The sequence below is a fragment of the Montipora foliosa genome, chromosome 3 (genome assembly GCF_036669935.1).
Source record: "Montipora foliosa isolate CH-2021 chromosome 3, ASM3666993v2, whole genome shotgun sequence".
In the NCBI taxonomy this organism is placed as follows: Eukaryota; Metazoa; Cnidaria; class Anthozoa; order Scleractinia; family Acroporidae; genus Montipora; species Montipora foliosa.
This window is the reverse complement of record NC_090871.1, coordinates 19,783,806-19,799,065: the sequence shown is the minus strand read 5'-3', so window position 1 is coordinate 19,799,065 and position 15,260 is coordinate 19,783,806. Positions and strand designations below refer to the sequence as shown.

General features: G+C 41.5%; 2 protein-coding genes across 5 annotated transcripts; one reads left to right on the top strand and one right to left on the bottom strand.

Annotated features, from left to right (window-relative positions):
- Positions 1-9,280, top strand: LOC137994581 (neuropeptide FF receptor 1-like). 4 transcript variants are annotated; one of them, XM_068840179.1, is made up of 5 exons: positions 1-95; positions 2,009-2,142; positions 2,388-2,658; positions 4,326-4,583; positions 6,559-9,280. In XM_068840179.1, the coding sequence occupies exons 2-5, from the start codon at positions 2,030-2,032 to the stop codon at positions 6,919-6,921; spliced, it is 1,005 nt and encodes a 334-aa protein (XP_068696280.1). In that variant the 5' UTR covers positions 1-95; positions 2,009-2,029; the 3' UTR covers positions 6,922-9,280. The 4 variants fall into 4 exon arrangements, with proteins under 4 accessions (XP_068696280.1, XP_068696279.1, XP_068696281.1 ...); XM_068840178.1 differs by lacking the exon at positions 1-95 and adding an exon at positions 814-910; XM_068840180.1 differs by lacking the exon at positions 1-95 and adding an exon at positions 1,331-1,411.
- A 2,012-nt stretch (positions 9,281-11,292) lies between these two features.
- Positions 11,293-15,039, bottom strand: LOC137995365 (uncharacterized). The gene is made up of 2 exons (XM_068840925.1): positions 14,605-15,039; positions 11,293-12,405 (listed from the first exon to the last, which is right to left on the bottom strand). Exons 1-2 carry the CDS (start codon positions 15,037-15,039, stop codon positions 11,293-11,295), a joined length of 1,548 nt encoding a protein of 515 aa, XP_068697026.1.
- Between the last annotated feature and the right edge of the window lie 221 nt (positions 15,040-15,260).

The window sequence follows — 15,260 nt, the reverse complement described above, 5'->3', positions numbered from 1 at the left end:
AGTGTGAAGCTGGACGGGCAAAGACAATGCAAAGACAATGCAAAGACAAAGTCTTTATTCCCCACGGACTCCAAAATGGCCGCCGAGTGATAAAGGTGAATCGCCATATTTGCCAAAAATTGTCAAAATTGTCAAATTGTCGGCGATATTTTGTTAGTTTGGCAATTTTGTTATTTTGTGCATTTCTGATATATGGACATAAGTGGAGTAATTTCGATGAAGAAAGATCGAAAAAACTTGCAAACTAAGTTATCTCTTAGACTAATTTCGTTGATGGCGAAATAATTTACGCGAAGTTATTCCAAGTAATAACCAAACACCAAACAAGTGGATTTGCATTAATTTGAAAGGGCTCAAATTGTTACATCCCTGAACTCTCAGACACAAACGGGTAACATTGCAAACTTTTCTTTTGGGTTTCATGCCCCCTTTCTGGTGATAATAATGGATCGCAATTATTGGCCCCAGATGCCTTTACTGAGTTTTCTAGGCTTTGTATGAGCTTCAGCCGTATGTCCAATTTGAAATCATGGAAACATATTCATTGTAATTTACAATAGCAGTCTACAGTGACAGGTGCATTACAAACACAGCCTTAGCCAGCCCTACGACTTTTGAGAGTGGAGAAATAAGAAAATAAAATGTAAACTACGTTTAAGCAAACAGTTTAGCTAATTCCACAAAGAAAGCTGCTAGCGAACTTCGTTCTTCTGGAGTAATTTTCATACACATCATGACAGCACAAGAGAATCCTCTCTTGGACAACATTATTGTTTCGTAGGGTTCAAATTCAATTTGACACGGCCGTCGTACGTCAGACACACGATTCAATTAATGCTAATTTCAACTGAGTGCAACACGCAGACAGTTCTGCTCCGCTAAACTCGGTAAAGCGCAACTCTTTGCGTCGGTAAGTGTTTTATTTTCTTTACTTGGAAATATACCGGATGGAACTGATCTCGATACCTCTAGAAAGGAGGGGAAGGAAGAGCTTTTGAACGACTATAATATGTACGAGAGCCTATAACCGTTTACGGTTACGGCGGGATGATTTCAGAATGTTTGCCAACTGTTCTCAGTTTTTTGAAAGGTAGCTCAGTATCCACCGAATAGATCATTATCCAACTGATACTTTTTCTATGAAAAGTAAGTGATTCACCAATGAGATCGTGATTTAGCCAACGGATAGACCCTCGCTTTGAACTACTGGTGCTCAATTAATGTTATCCAGTACGCTAACTTGGTTAACCTCTGCAAATAAGGCAATCAAGGCATCGCGGTTAATGTAAGTTCGATCCCTTTTTTCCGGCAAGTTTTGCCCCACTCTATTTTTCTTTTCCTTTCTTTTTTTATTTAACCGAGCCGTGCGCGAAGAGGCGAGTTAAATATCCACACTTTCACAGACACTGAGGTGAATATCTTCTTTAGTATTTATTACTAAAACAGAGAGGTAATATAGCACAAAAAGATATTTTAACTCATTTATTCCTGCAACGAGTACAATATTATATTTCGGGTGCAAATCAATCTTCAACAATAACTGGGGGTAACGTGGTGTGAGATGCTGTTCAAATCGAAATCCGCCGATAGAATGATTAAACAACTTTTAATGACAGTTCAAAAAACATATTTCAGTTGAGATTGTTGATACATATTTTAATTTGTGTATAGTGCCCGCAAGGCATACATGATATATTCCCATGATGCACTTACCCAAAGGATTTATCCATGTACTCCCGTAATGGCCGTTTCAGATTATTAAATGTGTTGTATATTCTTTTCCGTATTTTTCTTCTCCACCCAAGACAATCATGATCAATATCGATGTTTTTTAGCTCGTAGAAATGTAGATATGACTGATTAGTGAGTAGTAGTAGTAGTAGTAGTAGTAGTAGTGCAGAGCGAACACATAATTGAGAAAAGAAAATATGGCGTTTCAAAACTAACAAATTGAAAGTATGATTATCTGTTTATCTCTATACTCTGCTCTATTTTGTTTCGTTATCAGTGTGACTAACTGATCGGAACCATGGAAGAAACAGTGAAAGTTGCCATAACAACAATAACGTCCATACTGATAGTTACCAGCATCGTTGGGAACTCCATTGTTTGTGTTGTTGTGATCAAAAATCGAGACATGAGGTAGGGGCACCCTTAATGATAAATTACTTACACGAGAGCTAAGGAGTAAACCCTGCAAGCTACTTATTGATTACTTCATTTTCAATTCGTTGTTTTTTCTAACACAGACCCTGCACTGTCTGGGATACCGTAATATTGCCTTCTAATTCAGGCAGCATAATAAATTAAGAAGAAGTTAACGTTTAAAACCGTCAGCTGTCTTTAAATGCTATGTTAATAGAGACAAATCGCTTAATTACTTATAGGATTCCCATCAATTATCTGATTGTAAACCTGGCAGTGGCAGACACAATATACTCCATATTTCTCGTCCCGATGCTGATTCTAAGCCATATTTCTAATCACCCCGAAGGAATAACTGGGAAGGTATTGTGTACATTGCTGACGGACGGGATTTTAGCCTGGATCGGGGCGGCGTCCGCTGTTATCACCTTAACTGCCATCGCGTTTGAACGATATCGCGCGGTAATACATCCACAAAGAAAGACGGGAAGCTTTACCATGCGTAAGCTGAAGGTATGTCACATGATAAAAGGGAAAAACAAAAGACAGAAGTTCAGTTGAAGTGCCTCTGGCTGTATTTACTTCATTTTCAATTCCCAAAAAACAATTGAGAACAACGTTGCTTTTTCATAAAATTTTAAACTCTTTTATTTGTGCGCAACACCAATCCGCTGATTAAAAGGACGAGACGAAATAAATAAACGACAATGGCGAATGAATTATACAGCCAGGTCTCTAATAAATTGGGAGAAGAAATGAGCCATTCTGTTTACTCAAACTGGAGAAGATCCGTAGATGACTGTGACATAAACTGGCCTTATGGTGAGGATAAATTAAAAGAGTTCCACGATATTCTAAACAGCCTAGATGGTAGCATTCAAATTACTGCTGAAACTAGCTGCAAAGAACTTCCGTTCCTTGATGTGATGATAAGAAAAACAATCATGGCTCACGTAACAATCGATATTTATTATAAATCGACGGATTCATTCCAATGCCTCCCATATACATCCAGCCATCCAAAAATAAAAAGGGATCTACTTAACTGACTCTTTACATTAATTACCCTTGTCCGCCTGTTAATCACATGTTGATCCAGCGTTATCACATAGAACTGAACTGGCCCTTAGGGAGTCCCACGAAAATGCCACACATTAAGTGATTAATCAGCCATGTTGCCAGCATGGTTGTCCTGATAGTGTAGTGGTCATTACACCCGACTAGTGATCAGGGGGACGTGTGTTCAAATCCCACTCGGGGCAATTACAGTATTCCGAATTTCCTCAGAAGTTGTGCAGTGTTGAGTTTCCCGTACCTTTCTCTCCATTTCTCCTCATCTTGGACTGTGAATCCATTTGCGATCCTCGTGGAAGTGATACATATATATAGTCAGTTAAGTAGATCCCTTGAGCCAACAGCATATCAAGAAGAACCGTGCGAGAGGATCAAGGCGATTGGTGGGCCAAATGGCGGCAAACTAAATGAGAACATTTTCAATGGCTAATTATCAGCTTATGATTCGTCAAAATTGCATACGTTTTCGGCATATGTGCCGAAGATGAGACGCTGATTGGCACTTTAAGCTCAAAGCAGTTTTCAATAGAGTGTCGAGAGTAATTAAGTAATGGCGAATGCCGCACTTTCTGATTGGCCTAAAAAATAGCACGTGTTTTTCAGCCAATGAGAAGCAATCGTTTTCCTGCGCTTGTGGTAGCTACGAATTTTGATTGGCAGGGCTCCTTGCGTTGTTTGCGATTGGTCAGATAAATATTTTATGTGGCTGTTTCACGACACTCGTTTGAAAAGGGCTTAAATTTATTTGTGATACTTTCATTTGATGTATTTAATAGATACAATACGAGAGAAAGATCTGTGTAGGTATTTAAAATCGCTCGCCGAACTAAGTCATTGCCAATGCCATAGAGACTGAACGTGAATTATGATAATTGTCCTTAATTTTAGTAATCATCAGAGAACTTCGAGAAGGGTCGGTATGAGCATGATCATGAGTAGATTAATATATTCTGAATCTAAGTTAAAGATTCAGGATTTCCACGGTGACCATAATATTCTTTCATGCACCTGTCATGCACCGTTTTCTTAATTTAGGCCGGGAACGTTATAAAACCGCTCTTGTTAAACGACTCAATGTTTGGATGTTTGCCTATTTTCCTTTTCAGTTCATAATTTTCGCATCTTGGGCTTTTGCATTCACTCTCCAAATACCCCAGTTCTTGAACAAGGAGTTTAACAGGGAAATTAATCCACATTTCTGTATAAGCGCGTGGCGCGAGAAGTGGATAACTCGGGCTTTCTTCCTGGTGTGGCTTGCCTTCTATGTTATTTCCTCTGCGTTGATGGCTGTGTTGTACTACAAGATCATACGCGCCCTGTGGTTTAAACGTGATGGAGATAACAATGCCACACACCAACAGCAGGTATGAAATGTTGATGACGGACTATGGGTTAAATTAGATTCATAATCAGGCCGTCTGCATGCATGGAAGCAATTTAGGATAAGATTTCCCTTTACATTTCCAATCCATGCACTCCCCTCACCCCACCCGAGAATTTCTGTGGTATTTGTCTTTGTCATTAATATTGCAAATATGCCACAATGGAGCCAGCGCATACTTACAAATTCCCACCGTGAGACTTTCGAAAGAGTGCAGGAGGAGAGCAGCGAAAGTTTCATGACGAATAGTATACCATCAAATAAAATATAAACTGTAACAAATTTGGTTCAAAATTCAATTTTTCCCTTACAAAAGGAAACATTTCCGGCAAATAGAAGAGCTCATTACTAAACGGTAATCGGAGGGTCGTCGTAAGTTCGACTCCTGCAAAGGAACTCTCTGATTTTTCCCGAACATCCCTCGAGTCAGTCGAGTCACCATCGAAATAAGAAATACATCTCTTCATGAACCGAGGTTGCTCACCATGAGCGACTCGCTAAGACGACAGTTATTACTAGTAATTATGGTGGCTCAAAACTCTCTTTAGAACGAATGAAGCTACAACACTGTATCACGTAATACCAATATTATGGTACCATATGAAACACGTAGTATGTCACCGTGGCAACGGAAAAGCCCGGCAAAGACACACTATATTTTGGATTTAGTTGCTCACATCTCAAAAACGATCTTGGCTTTCTGATCACTTTTTAGCAATAAAAAATGGGGGTCACCGAGTTTGTTTTTGAGATATAAGCAACTTAAGACAAAATAAAGGGTGTTTTTATAGGGCTTGCCCGTCGCCAAGGTAACATATTACGTCACAATAATGACTGCATCTTGTTCAGCAATAATCCGTGTTCCATTTGGTACGGTTTTAACCGCAATATTGCTAATACATGATACAGAATTGTAGTGCCGATCCTTCTAATAAGAGCGTTACTTTGAAGCGTTGAAACCGTTTTGAGCCACCTTAAAAAACACGATAAATACGTAACTTTTTCGCTATATTTAAATGCAAGAGGATAACGGCAGCTATCAATGAATGGAATAGGTCTAGCATATCAGTGATCAGCCATAAATAAAGTGGTAAGTATGGAAAGAGCAACAAGAAAGTTTCTATTAATCCTTCCAAATTCCAATCCATGATCTATCGACTAATTCCGAGTCTTTCCCTGCTTTGTCCCCTGCTGTTGGCGTGGGAGTGGAGGAGTGGGCTGTTCCAGTATATCCTAAAAAGACATCATTGACTCTAGCCTCCCACACAGACGTTCTTAGGGCTTCGTCACGCGTTCCTCTCCCACTAACGTCTGCTGAAACCAAAAACCACCGTTCGGGGATTACGGACCAATCAGAGGCCGTTTGGCAGTTTTCCCTAAACTTGTGTTTTGTAAGGCACTCTCCACAGCACGAGATTGGCTGTGCACAACACAATAGACCATTTTCGAATTCTCACGGCTGGACTAGATGTAGCATGAAATGGAGGCTAATGCGTGCAAATCTTTTCAAATGCAAATTAATTTGCCAGCATTAGCCTCCATTTCATGCTAGATCCAGTCCAACCATTAGAATAAGAAACTGGCCTATTAGTCAACGCTTATTAGTTTCTTTAAATAGTGGGCAAACAGCTGTTAAGCGGAAGTGGTTTTTCGTTTCAGCAGACGTTCGTGGGGGAGGAACGCGTGACGAAGCCGTAAGAACGCCTGCGTGGGAGGCTACATTAACTTATACTTTTTATGTATTTTTAAGTTAGCGGCAATCATAAAATTCAAAATAAGGAACGAAGCATGTACTAATTTTTAAATCCGAAAGAAAGAGACTTAGCGATGCCCAACCCTGGTGAACCAACAGCGAAAAAAACGTGAACGAAAAAACGCCCCCGGGGGGGGGGGGGGGGGGGGAGGGGGGGAGAAGGGGTCAATTAACGGAGCCTAACAAGTCTTTAATTTAATAACAGGGTGTGCTGAAGGTACGACAGCGAGTCATGTTGATGGTTGTGGCTGTCACTGTAATATTTTCAATATGTTGGGGCATAGACTCGGCGATGCATGTGTTAGTAGATGTTTCCTCCATCGACCTTGGTCTTCTCGCTATTCCGATTGCTCACACCATGGTCATGTTCAACTCTGCTGTGAATCCGTTTGCATACGCTCTGATAAGCCAGCGATTCAGGCAGAAGATAAAGGAAACAATATGCCGCCGCTCAATTTTAGTTGATGATGCGGTAGTCTTGTCGACGAGTAAGCGACACAAGAGCATCGAGATGGTTCCCACCTCCACCTTCCAGACCGACGCAGCGGGGGCAAGTTTTATGGAGTAATAGACTTCATATTCTTTTTGGTATTTTAATGCCTAGATAATTAATGTAATCGATGTGAAAGCAGAGGATAACACAAAGAATATATAGCACACCACCACCACCTGCCGCAGTTTCCAGTGTTGAAGCCTCACTTACTAGCGAAGTGTCGTTGCTAACCGGTGACTAACGGCTACTAGGCCGAATTGCTTGAAGCGTGGTTAGTATAAACCATTGAGCGTATTCATAAATAGCGGCCAAAAAATTGTTCTTTTGTCTTCTTGTTAATGAGACCAACAAGCCTAGCTCTAAGGCAACATTTCGTTTGTAGTTTTTTCCATGCAAACGAGGCTAATTGGCCTTATTAGCACAAGGATAAAAGAGTGATTTAATGCCCGCCATTTATGAATACGATCTATTGGTTAGTTAAAGTGGCATGAAATCCTAAAAGTTGTCATGCTAACCACGACTCTAAAGCCGCGGCTACACGAGCGATTTTTTGCTCACGGAAGAGCAGTGTTGGCCCAGTAGTGCGAGCGCTCGCCTTTCACCAAGGTGTCCTGTGTGGGTTGTTTGTTGGTCTCCTGCTATGCTCCGAGTACTCTGATTTTACCTCAGTTTTTTCTGTCTCCTCCATGAGTAGAGGATTAGTGCTAGGCTGTGTAAGCTTCAGACGTTGATCAAGTGATCACCAGGTGATCTGGTGACGTAATTCAGAGGACTGGGGAGAAAAGTTTTAACGCCGTATCCCACAAACGCGCGCGGCCTTATTTTCGAATTCAACATGGCATAGGCCATATTAGAGCTCGTCGGGTCTACTTGAATGTTCATTCAGTAACAGGAAATGTGGTAGACACGGAATGATCTGTTGAGTTTTGGCGATGGAAATACTGCAGGGAGTTTGGAGACAACACCTAAGGCCGCGCGCGGTTGTGGGATACGGCTTTAAAATTTTTCTTCCCAGTACTTCTTATATTACTTCAGAAGCCCATAGCCAGGAGCCTGCAAATTCAATACCAATACTAGGCCAATACTAGGCCAATGCTAGGCCTATACTCCAATAACAGGTCCATGTAACGGTATTTCCAGAGATCCAGCTATTTTCAGACGAGTAATTAAATAAGAAGACATGGCATTCTCAATCCCATGGGTAAGAATTTCTTATGCAAGACTTGTAATTATCTGGAAAGGTCTGGTTTTGTCGGAAAATCAATCTTAAAGTACCTCGCTCTGTAAAAACCCGTTCCACAAATACAATAGAGAGCTTTAGATTCTAGGACGAGAACGACAACGGGTACGAGATTTTCTCATAGAACAACAGTAACCGCGCTAAAAACCAGCGTCATTTTGGCGGGAAAAACGTGATACCGTCGTCATTTTAGTACGAGGTTTTGCAAAAATGTCGTCGTGTCAAAACAAGGCAACAACACGGTAGCAGTTTTGGCATTTTTCGATCAAGAAAAGGCTCAGTTACCAGCAATAAGAATAACTGAGCAACCTATGCTACCACCAAAGAGTAAGATTAATCGTACGGGTTATATATTTTCTACGTATTTTTTTGCAAAAAACAGGCAGTCAAAACTCGTACTCGTTCTCGTCCTCGTCCTAGAATCTAAAGGTCCCTAATGATGTTGTACGCTCCCGGTCATGGGCTTCTGCAGACGCGCCTTGAAAGAGAGGCTGAAAATACATATTGACTATCATAGACAGTGTGCAATGTACGAAAGGTTGGAAACTTACTGTAAAGATTGACGAATAGAAATGTTGCTTGCATCTTATGTTGGAAGAATTAAAAAAAGCTTTCTAAGGAATCGCAGAAATGTAGAAAAAAACACGTATGCTTATTGATCCTAATTCGATTGCTATTTCACAACTTAAAAAGTACAAAAGAGTGGATTTGAAAGTTACACGTCCAGGTACGAAAACCTGAATAATTTTAACCAGTCGGAAATAAGATTCCTCCTGCAGGTCCCCCAAATCACATCATATTTAAACTGATCGTATCAGCCAGGAAAGTGCTCTTTAAAATTTCTCGTTTGACAAGAAAAAATATACCTAGAGCAACGCAAATATAAAAATATTTGCTTTACCTCTTGAATTGGGATTTCGAGTTATTCTGTTTTTTTCAACTAAACATAATTTGTTGTTCCTTTGCTGACAAAGCCCACGCAAAGGAATCTCTCCACCTATTTTGTCGTTCCACGTTTCATATGCCGCACAAATAAAAAAATTAACAAACCAAGATGTCATTTGCTGAATAATGTTAATAATGTTTAAGTCCGAGGCTTGATTATAAAATGGTTAGCTTTCTCTTGACGTTTGGTAACCGAAAATTTTCACTGTGTAAGCTTGCTTCTTTGCGGGTGTTAATACACATTTACAGTGGCACTTTTGGAAGAAAAAAAATATTGGCATTAATAAAAAATGACATCCTTCGAGTCCTGCGAGTCCAGACATTGTGGTTCGGCTTTTAAAAGAAATATGTTCATTTCCCATGATCCCTATCAAGCTTTCAGTGTCCAAAATGAACGATAATACTTCACTTGGAAGAAATAGACAATTAAGAATAATCCTTCAATTGAGGGAGAGACTTGGTTGGAGAGTTTCAAAGCAGGTTGTAACGACAAATGAGGAATAGCCCCAGACCTCTCACAAGCTCGGTCGAGCTCAAACTTATACAGCCTCCATAATGATAGAACGAAGTAGGTGGGCCGGATTGATCCTAATACAGTAACTTTAGGAGTGAAACATAAGCCTATACCCTTTTCAGAATTTCAAATAAAAACTTCACTACTTTCTCCGTCCACTGACAAGAGCTCATATGAATCATTCCCTGTCGCATCCTCGACGGCCTGTGGTTGCTTAGTATCCTCTGAAATTTCCCTGAGAGGTTTCACTTGAAATCTGGAAGATGGGGTGGTTGAAACGCTTGGGGGAGGAGACGGATCAGTGATGCCATAGTTCGGGATCCCTGTCTTTACAAGTGGTTGATTTTCTTTCTGTGCACTTGTGACATTTTCTGAAGGCTTGGACAAGCTGAACTGCAAAGGAATTACCAGCATTTATTACACTTGGTCGTTGATTTAAGAATCTCTGGCCACCCTAAAGCGTTTCATGCTCTGTATTTTTTTGTCACCATCCACAGCTTGGGGCTAAATAATATACATTATCACCTGTAATAGTATTTTTTCGACGGCATGAAAGTTTAAGTAACAGGAGACAATGTTTTCTTGCAAATCCCATAGCGACAATCGTGCATCAAAACTATTGCAAGTTGCAGGAAGTATGCCTTGCGTGCGCAATATTAGTTTTTACCACAATTGCTTGTAATCTCGCAATCTGATTGGCTAATTTACCATTGTCGATAAGAGTCTAGACAACGCTGCTCGCATCATGCTCGCGTCAATTTGTCACGCAATGTAATACCCAATCAGGAACGCTCATTTTGGGAAATAAACCAGTCATAAGTTACCGTTATGGACAACGCTTGCTCTTTCTTTGTGTCATGATTTTGGTCGCGCTCTGAAATAAACTTTCTTTAGCGTTGAATGTTGTGGTAAAAAACAAATCGAAGGTGGTTCAGCGGCTACGCCTCGTTAGTCCACAACATTTTGACCACTGTGATGACGAATATCGTTGTCGATAAGAGTACAGACAACGCTGACCCACTTTCTATTTGTTAAATTTCGGCATGTTTTGATTGGAAGACTAGAACAAATGCGACTTTTTCGTTGTGAGCATGCGTAAGAGGAACTTCTGGATGTTCAAATTTATTGCGCAAGCTCAGAAAGAAAAACAAGCAGTCATGATCGTTTCCGTACCCAGATTTAGAGGACGCTACTTTTTGCCCACGACTTGTGAACACGCACCATGTAAAGATATAAATACAGCGGAAAAAGAAACGCACTAATTAGTTCATTTCCAGAGCTAATCACGTTGCGGTTTGCATAAATTTGTTGGGCGCAGCAAGTTGTTTCGCAGCGTTGCGAAACGAAATCAAATCTGCTTTTCTTCCAACTTAGAAAGCACGATTTTGCTGCGTTGCCGGTTTAAAAGTTTGCTGTACGGGTGTAACTAAAGTCGACAATTTTCTACTTGGCCTTACCCTTGAATTAACATGTCTGTCAACAGGTCCCGAAGGCTCTTTCTTTTCACTAGTAGGACCATTGTCTGTCAAATGTTCCGTTGTGATTTTCGACATCTCTAATGACTTCTTCCTTTGGGAAGGCGAGGTTAAGTGTTCTTTTGACGACGAAACTACGGGAGTATGCGCTGATGGTTGCACCGCAATTCTAGACGACGAAACTCCAGCCGAATCCGTGTTTGAGGCAAACCGTAGACTAGCAGACTTTTTCCTTATAGGGTAATCTGCCGACCGCTGAGAGGTTATGGCTGTTAGAGGAACGGAAACAGGAGGTGGTGATGGTTGTCCAGAAAGTTTACGCAAGGAATTCCGTTTTCTGCCTTGTTCAGGCGAAGTTGGCGCGAGTGGCTAATTCGAGATTCCGAAAAATCTGGACTTTGTGAGCTTGAAGGGGTTGAGCGAGGTGGATTAGTCGAGGATAACGAGGTATGAACAGGTGAACGCAAATTCGCATCACATTCATGCAAAGGTGCGAATAGATTTCTTAAGGAAGACGGCATAGAGTTATTTTGTTCTTGGCCGGATTGGGAGGGATGAGGGTCGTTTGCTTCATCTGGCGGTCTATTTGACTGATTATGAAAAAGATTTGATACACTCGGCGGAACATTTCCCTCTGGCTTCTCAACTGAAAAACGACCCTTGATTAAACTTGTGCCTGTGGAATGTTTTAATTCTTCGCAGAGTTCCTCAGGGAGCTCTATCGGGTCTACCAGAGAACTAGTCACGGTTCCGGAGCTACTGTCCAGGGAGATTAATGGTGAATTTTCATCTAAAGTCCAATCAGGTCGCAAGTGAACAGAATTAACCGAAATAGGCAAAGGATATTTAGACCCGGCATCTACACTGCCATAGACACCATGCGCGTCAGAAGAGCCTTCCGTGTCCTTTAAAAACCAAACCCTTTTGGATTCACGCGAATCTCCTCCACTGACACCCTCTCCCTGGGTTTTCGAAAACTCCTGAGCTAGTGAGGTGCCGGAGTTGTACGCAGTTAAACTGTCACTGTTAGACCTTTTTAACTTCATGCCAGGAAGTATTGTGGTGCTCCCGGTCATTCCTTGCCGCGCTAAATCCTCCAGACGATGTGCAGTCTCCGGATAAAGGGACTTTCGTCGAATTGCTTCATCGGCGATTTCCTCGTTATGATCCGCGCGGCGGAAGCTCGCCTTTCTAAGGATAGACTTTCGTTTGTGGGCAGTCACACGGGCTGGTTGGATGATTTTGGGTTTTGGACTTGGGTTTTCATCACTGTCGCTATCACTGCTTAATTGCCCATGACTATCTTTCCCTGTGGTGGTCACGGTAAAGCGACCAACGGTGATGCATCTGTTAGTGAGAAGCGAATGAGAAGTCCAGTCTTCCAGCTAGAAGAAAAAGGAATGAAACCGATTCAAAGAATTCAAACGTTGATCATGATGCAAACAAAAATCATGAGCTAAGACACTATAAAATTCAAGTAAGGCCCAACGCAACTATTAAAAAAACTCAAGTAAAGCTATGATCTTCGCAGTTATGAGGGCAATTTTTGCAATTGCTTAGAGAAGTCTGAAAAATTCAGGACTTCAACGGGGTTTGAACCCGTGACCTCGCGATTCCGGTGCGACGCTCTAACCAACTGAGCTATGAAGCCACTGACGTTGGGAGCTGGTCATTTGTGGGTTCTAATGGTCCCGTGAGTTCATATATGATTCCTTTTATATATACCATTTCATCATTGATTTATTCCTCACGGGACCATTAGAACCTACAAATGACCAGCTCCCAACGTCGGTGGCCTCATAGCTCAGTTGGTTAGAGCGTTGCACCGGAATCGCGAGGTCACGGGCTCAAACCCCGTTGAAGTCCTGAATTTTTTAGACTTCTCTACGCAATTGCAAAAATTAATCGCGCTCATAACTGCAAAGATCATAGCTTCACTTGATTTCATATCCGCAGTTCATATATGATTCATTTCATATATACCATTTCATCATTGATTCATTCCTCACGGGACCATTAGAACTCACAAATGGTAAAGTCTGCGTACGAGCCAAGGAGGCCCATCAGGCCGGCGCTTATCTCCGGTTTCCATAGCATGAAGCGACTAGAAGTACTTCTACTCCCCCCTGGATGGGATGCTAGTCCATCGCAAGGGTTACCCCCAGCATTAAATTCGCCGGTACCCATTTATACACCTGGGTGGAAAAAGGCAGCCTGAGAGTAAAGTGTTTTGCCCAAGAACACAACACAATGTCCCCTGGCCAGGCCCCGAACCCGGACCACTCGATCCGGAGTCGAGCGCACTAACCCTGAGGCCACCGCGCCTCTCACACAGAACCCACAAATGACCAGCTCCCAACGTCAGGGGCTTCATAGCTCTGTTGGTTACAGCGTCGCACCGGAATCGCGAGGTCACGGGTTCAAACCCCGTTGAAATCCTGAATTTTTCAGATTTCTCTACGCAATTGCAAAAATTGCGCTCATAACTGCGAAGATCATAGCTTCACTTGATTTCATATCCGCAGTTCATATATGATTCATTTCATATATACCATTTCCTCATTGATTCATTCCTCACGGGACCATTAGAACCCACAAATGACCAGCTCCCAACGTCAGTGGCTTCATAGCTCAGTTGGTTACAGCGTCGCACCAGAATCGCGAGGTCACGGGTTCAAACTCCGTTGAAGTCCTGAATTTTTCAGACTTCTCTACGCAATTGCAAAAATTGCTCTCATAACTGGGAAGATCATAGCTTCACTTGATTTCATATCCGCAGTTCATATATGATTCATTTCATATATACCATTTCATTATTAAAAAAACTGCTGTAAAATCCAAGCTTTTGCCCATGGATCTACGGTTAGACGGTCCGCTGTTGCTTATTAAAATCTTGAAACTTTTGTTTCACTTCTTTCGCCTATTTAAAACAGTATTTTTAACTCAATAAGTGTCTCTAATACTGAGTAAATACAGATCACAAAAAGACTTAGGGTCTCGTCATAGGTTCTATTTGGACTATCAAAATAGATGTGAGCCGGACTGATCGAGTGTACAGCCCAAAACTATTCACAAGGTTCATAAAAAACTTAGATATAAATAAATTCATTTAGTTTGGATAACAGAGCAAGACTTTCTATATATTACAGTAACTATAACAACGTTTGGAATACTGCAGATAAATCAACGAAAACTATTACAACAAGAAAAAAAAGAAGGAAAAAGGCGGTCAGAAAAATACCCTGACTGTAATACCCTTTTAGCTTAGAGAACTTTATGTGCTTTGTGTCCTCTGAAATGCCCCTGGGAGGTTTCACTTGAAATCAAGTTTCTTTTTTCTTTTCAACGTTACAGAACGAGGGGATACAGAGACTTTAAAAGTAAACTATATTACGGAGCTTCACGCCAACGGAAACGCAAACAAAAATCGTGAAAATGTGTGTCCGCAGCCTCCCGTCCCTCCCGGAAAAGATAGAGTAGGGAGCATTGTTAATCACAGATGCCCAGGCTCTCCACATTTTTTCTTACGGGGACAGGGTACTAATTAAGCTTCTCAACGGGGATTGAAAACTATAACTTCTCACCTGTCCAAGATTAATATCATCTTCGCTAATTCCATCAAAAGGATCATCCAAAATGTCCTGGACACCTTGCAGCGAACCAAATATAAATGTCGAGAGTATAGCAATGTAATAAGGACTCCACGTATTTCCGGAGTTTATGCCCATATGTACATAATACGGCGATAAGACAATAGGCATGATGAAAATAAACACCTTGGTGAACGACCGAATGGTCCGTGGAGAGCGGTATTCTCTGATCACACGAAGTCTCTCAAATGAACGGCACATCAAACTGTGGATAAAAAAAAGTGTAACCAAAGCTGGCGTTAGAATCTCGCTAGCCTGTGTAGCAAGTGTCGGAGAAGAGGTAAAAGTAGTCTGAGGATCCAGTCGGCGATCATAGCCTGCGAGCAGGCTCTCTCTCTGCGGTGGGAGAGAAGGAGAGCCTGCACGCATCCCTCTGAATTTTGAATGCCGCCTCCTGATGTCACGCTGAGAGAGCTGTCAAAAATTGGCCAATCAGCTCGCACCAGAAGTAAACATTGAAAAAAACAGTAAGCCACGGGTTGTGTATTTCTAATTTAGGCAGAAACTCCAAAAAAAACTGTAAAGGAAGGAAGCCTTCGCCAGAAAATCCTAACAACTACTGCTGATGCTGTAAAGCGTAGCCGAATATT

Excerpts from the sequence above, each read along its gene's own strand:
- LOC137994581 (XM_068840179.1), top strand. The coding sequence starts at position 2,030 with ATGGAAGAAACAGTGAAAGTTGCCATAACAACAATAACGTCCATACTG. Across the intron at positions 2,143-2,387 it reads ATCAAAAATCGAGACATGAG|GATTCCCATCAATTATCTGA; the intron begins GTAGGGGCACCC and ends AATTACTTATAG. Across the intron at positions 4,584-6,558 it reads ATGCCACACACCAACAGCAG|GGTGTGCTGAAGGTACGACA; the intron begins GTATGAAATGTT and ends ATTTAATAACAG.
- LOC137995365 (XM_068840925.1), bottom strand. The coding sequence starts at position 15,039 with ATGCGTGCAGGCTCTCCTTCTCTCCCACCGCAGAGAGAGAGCCTGCTC. Across the intron at positions 12,406-14,604 it reads ATGATATTAATCTTGGACAG|CTGGAAGACTGGACTTCTCA; the intron begins GTGAGAAGTTAT and ends TTTTTCTTCTAG.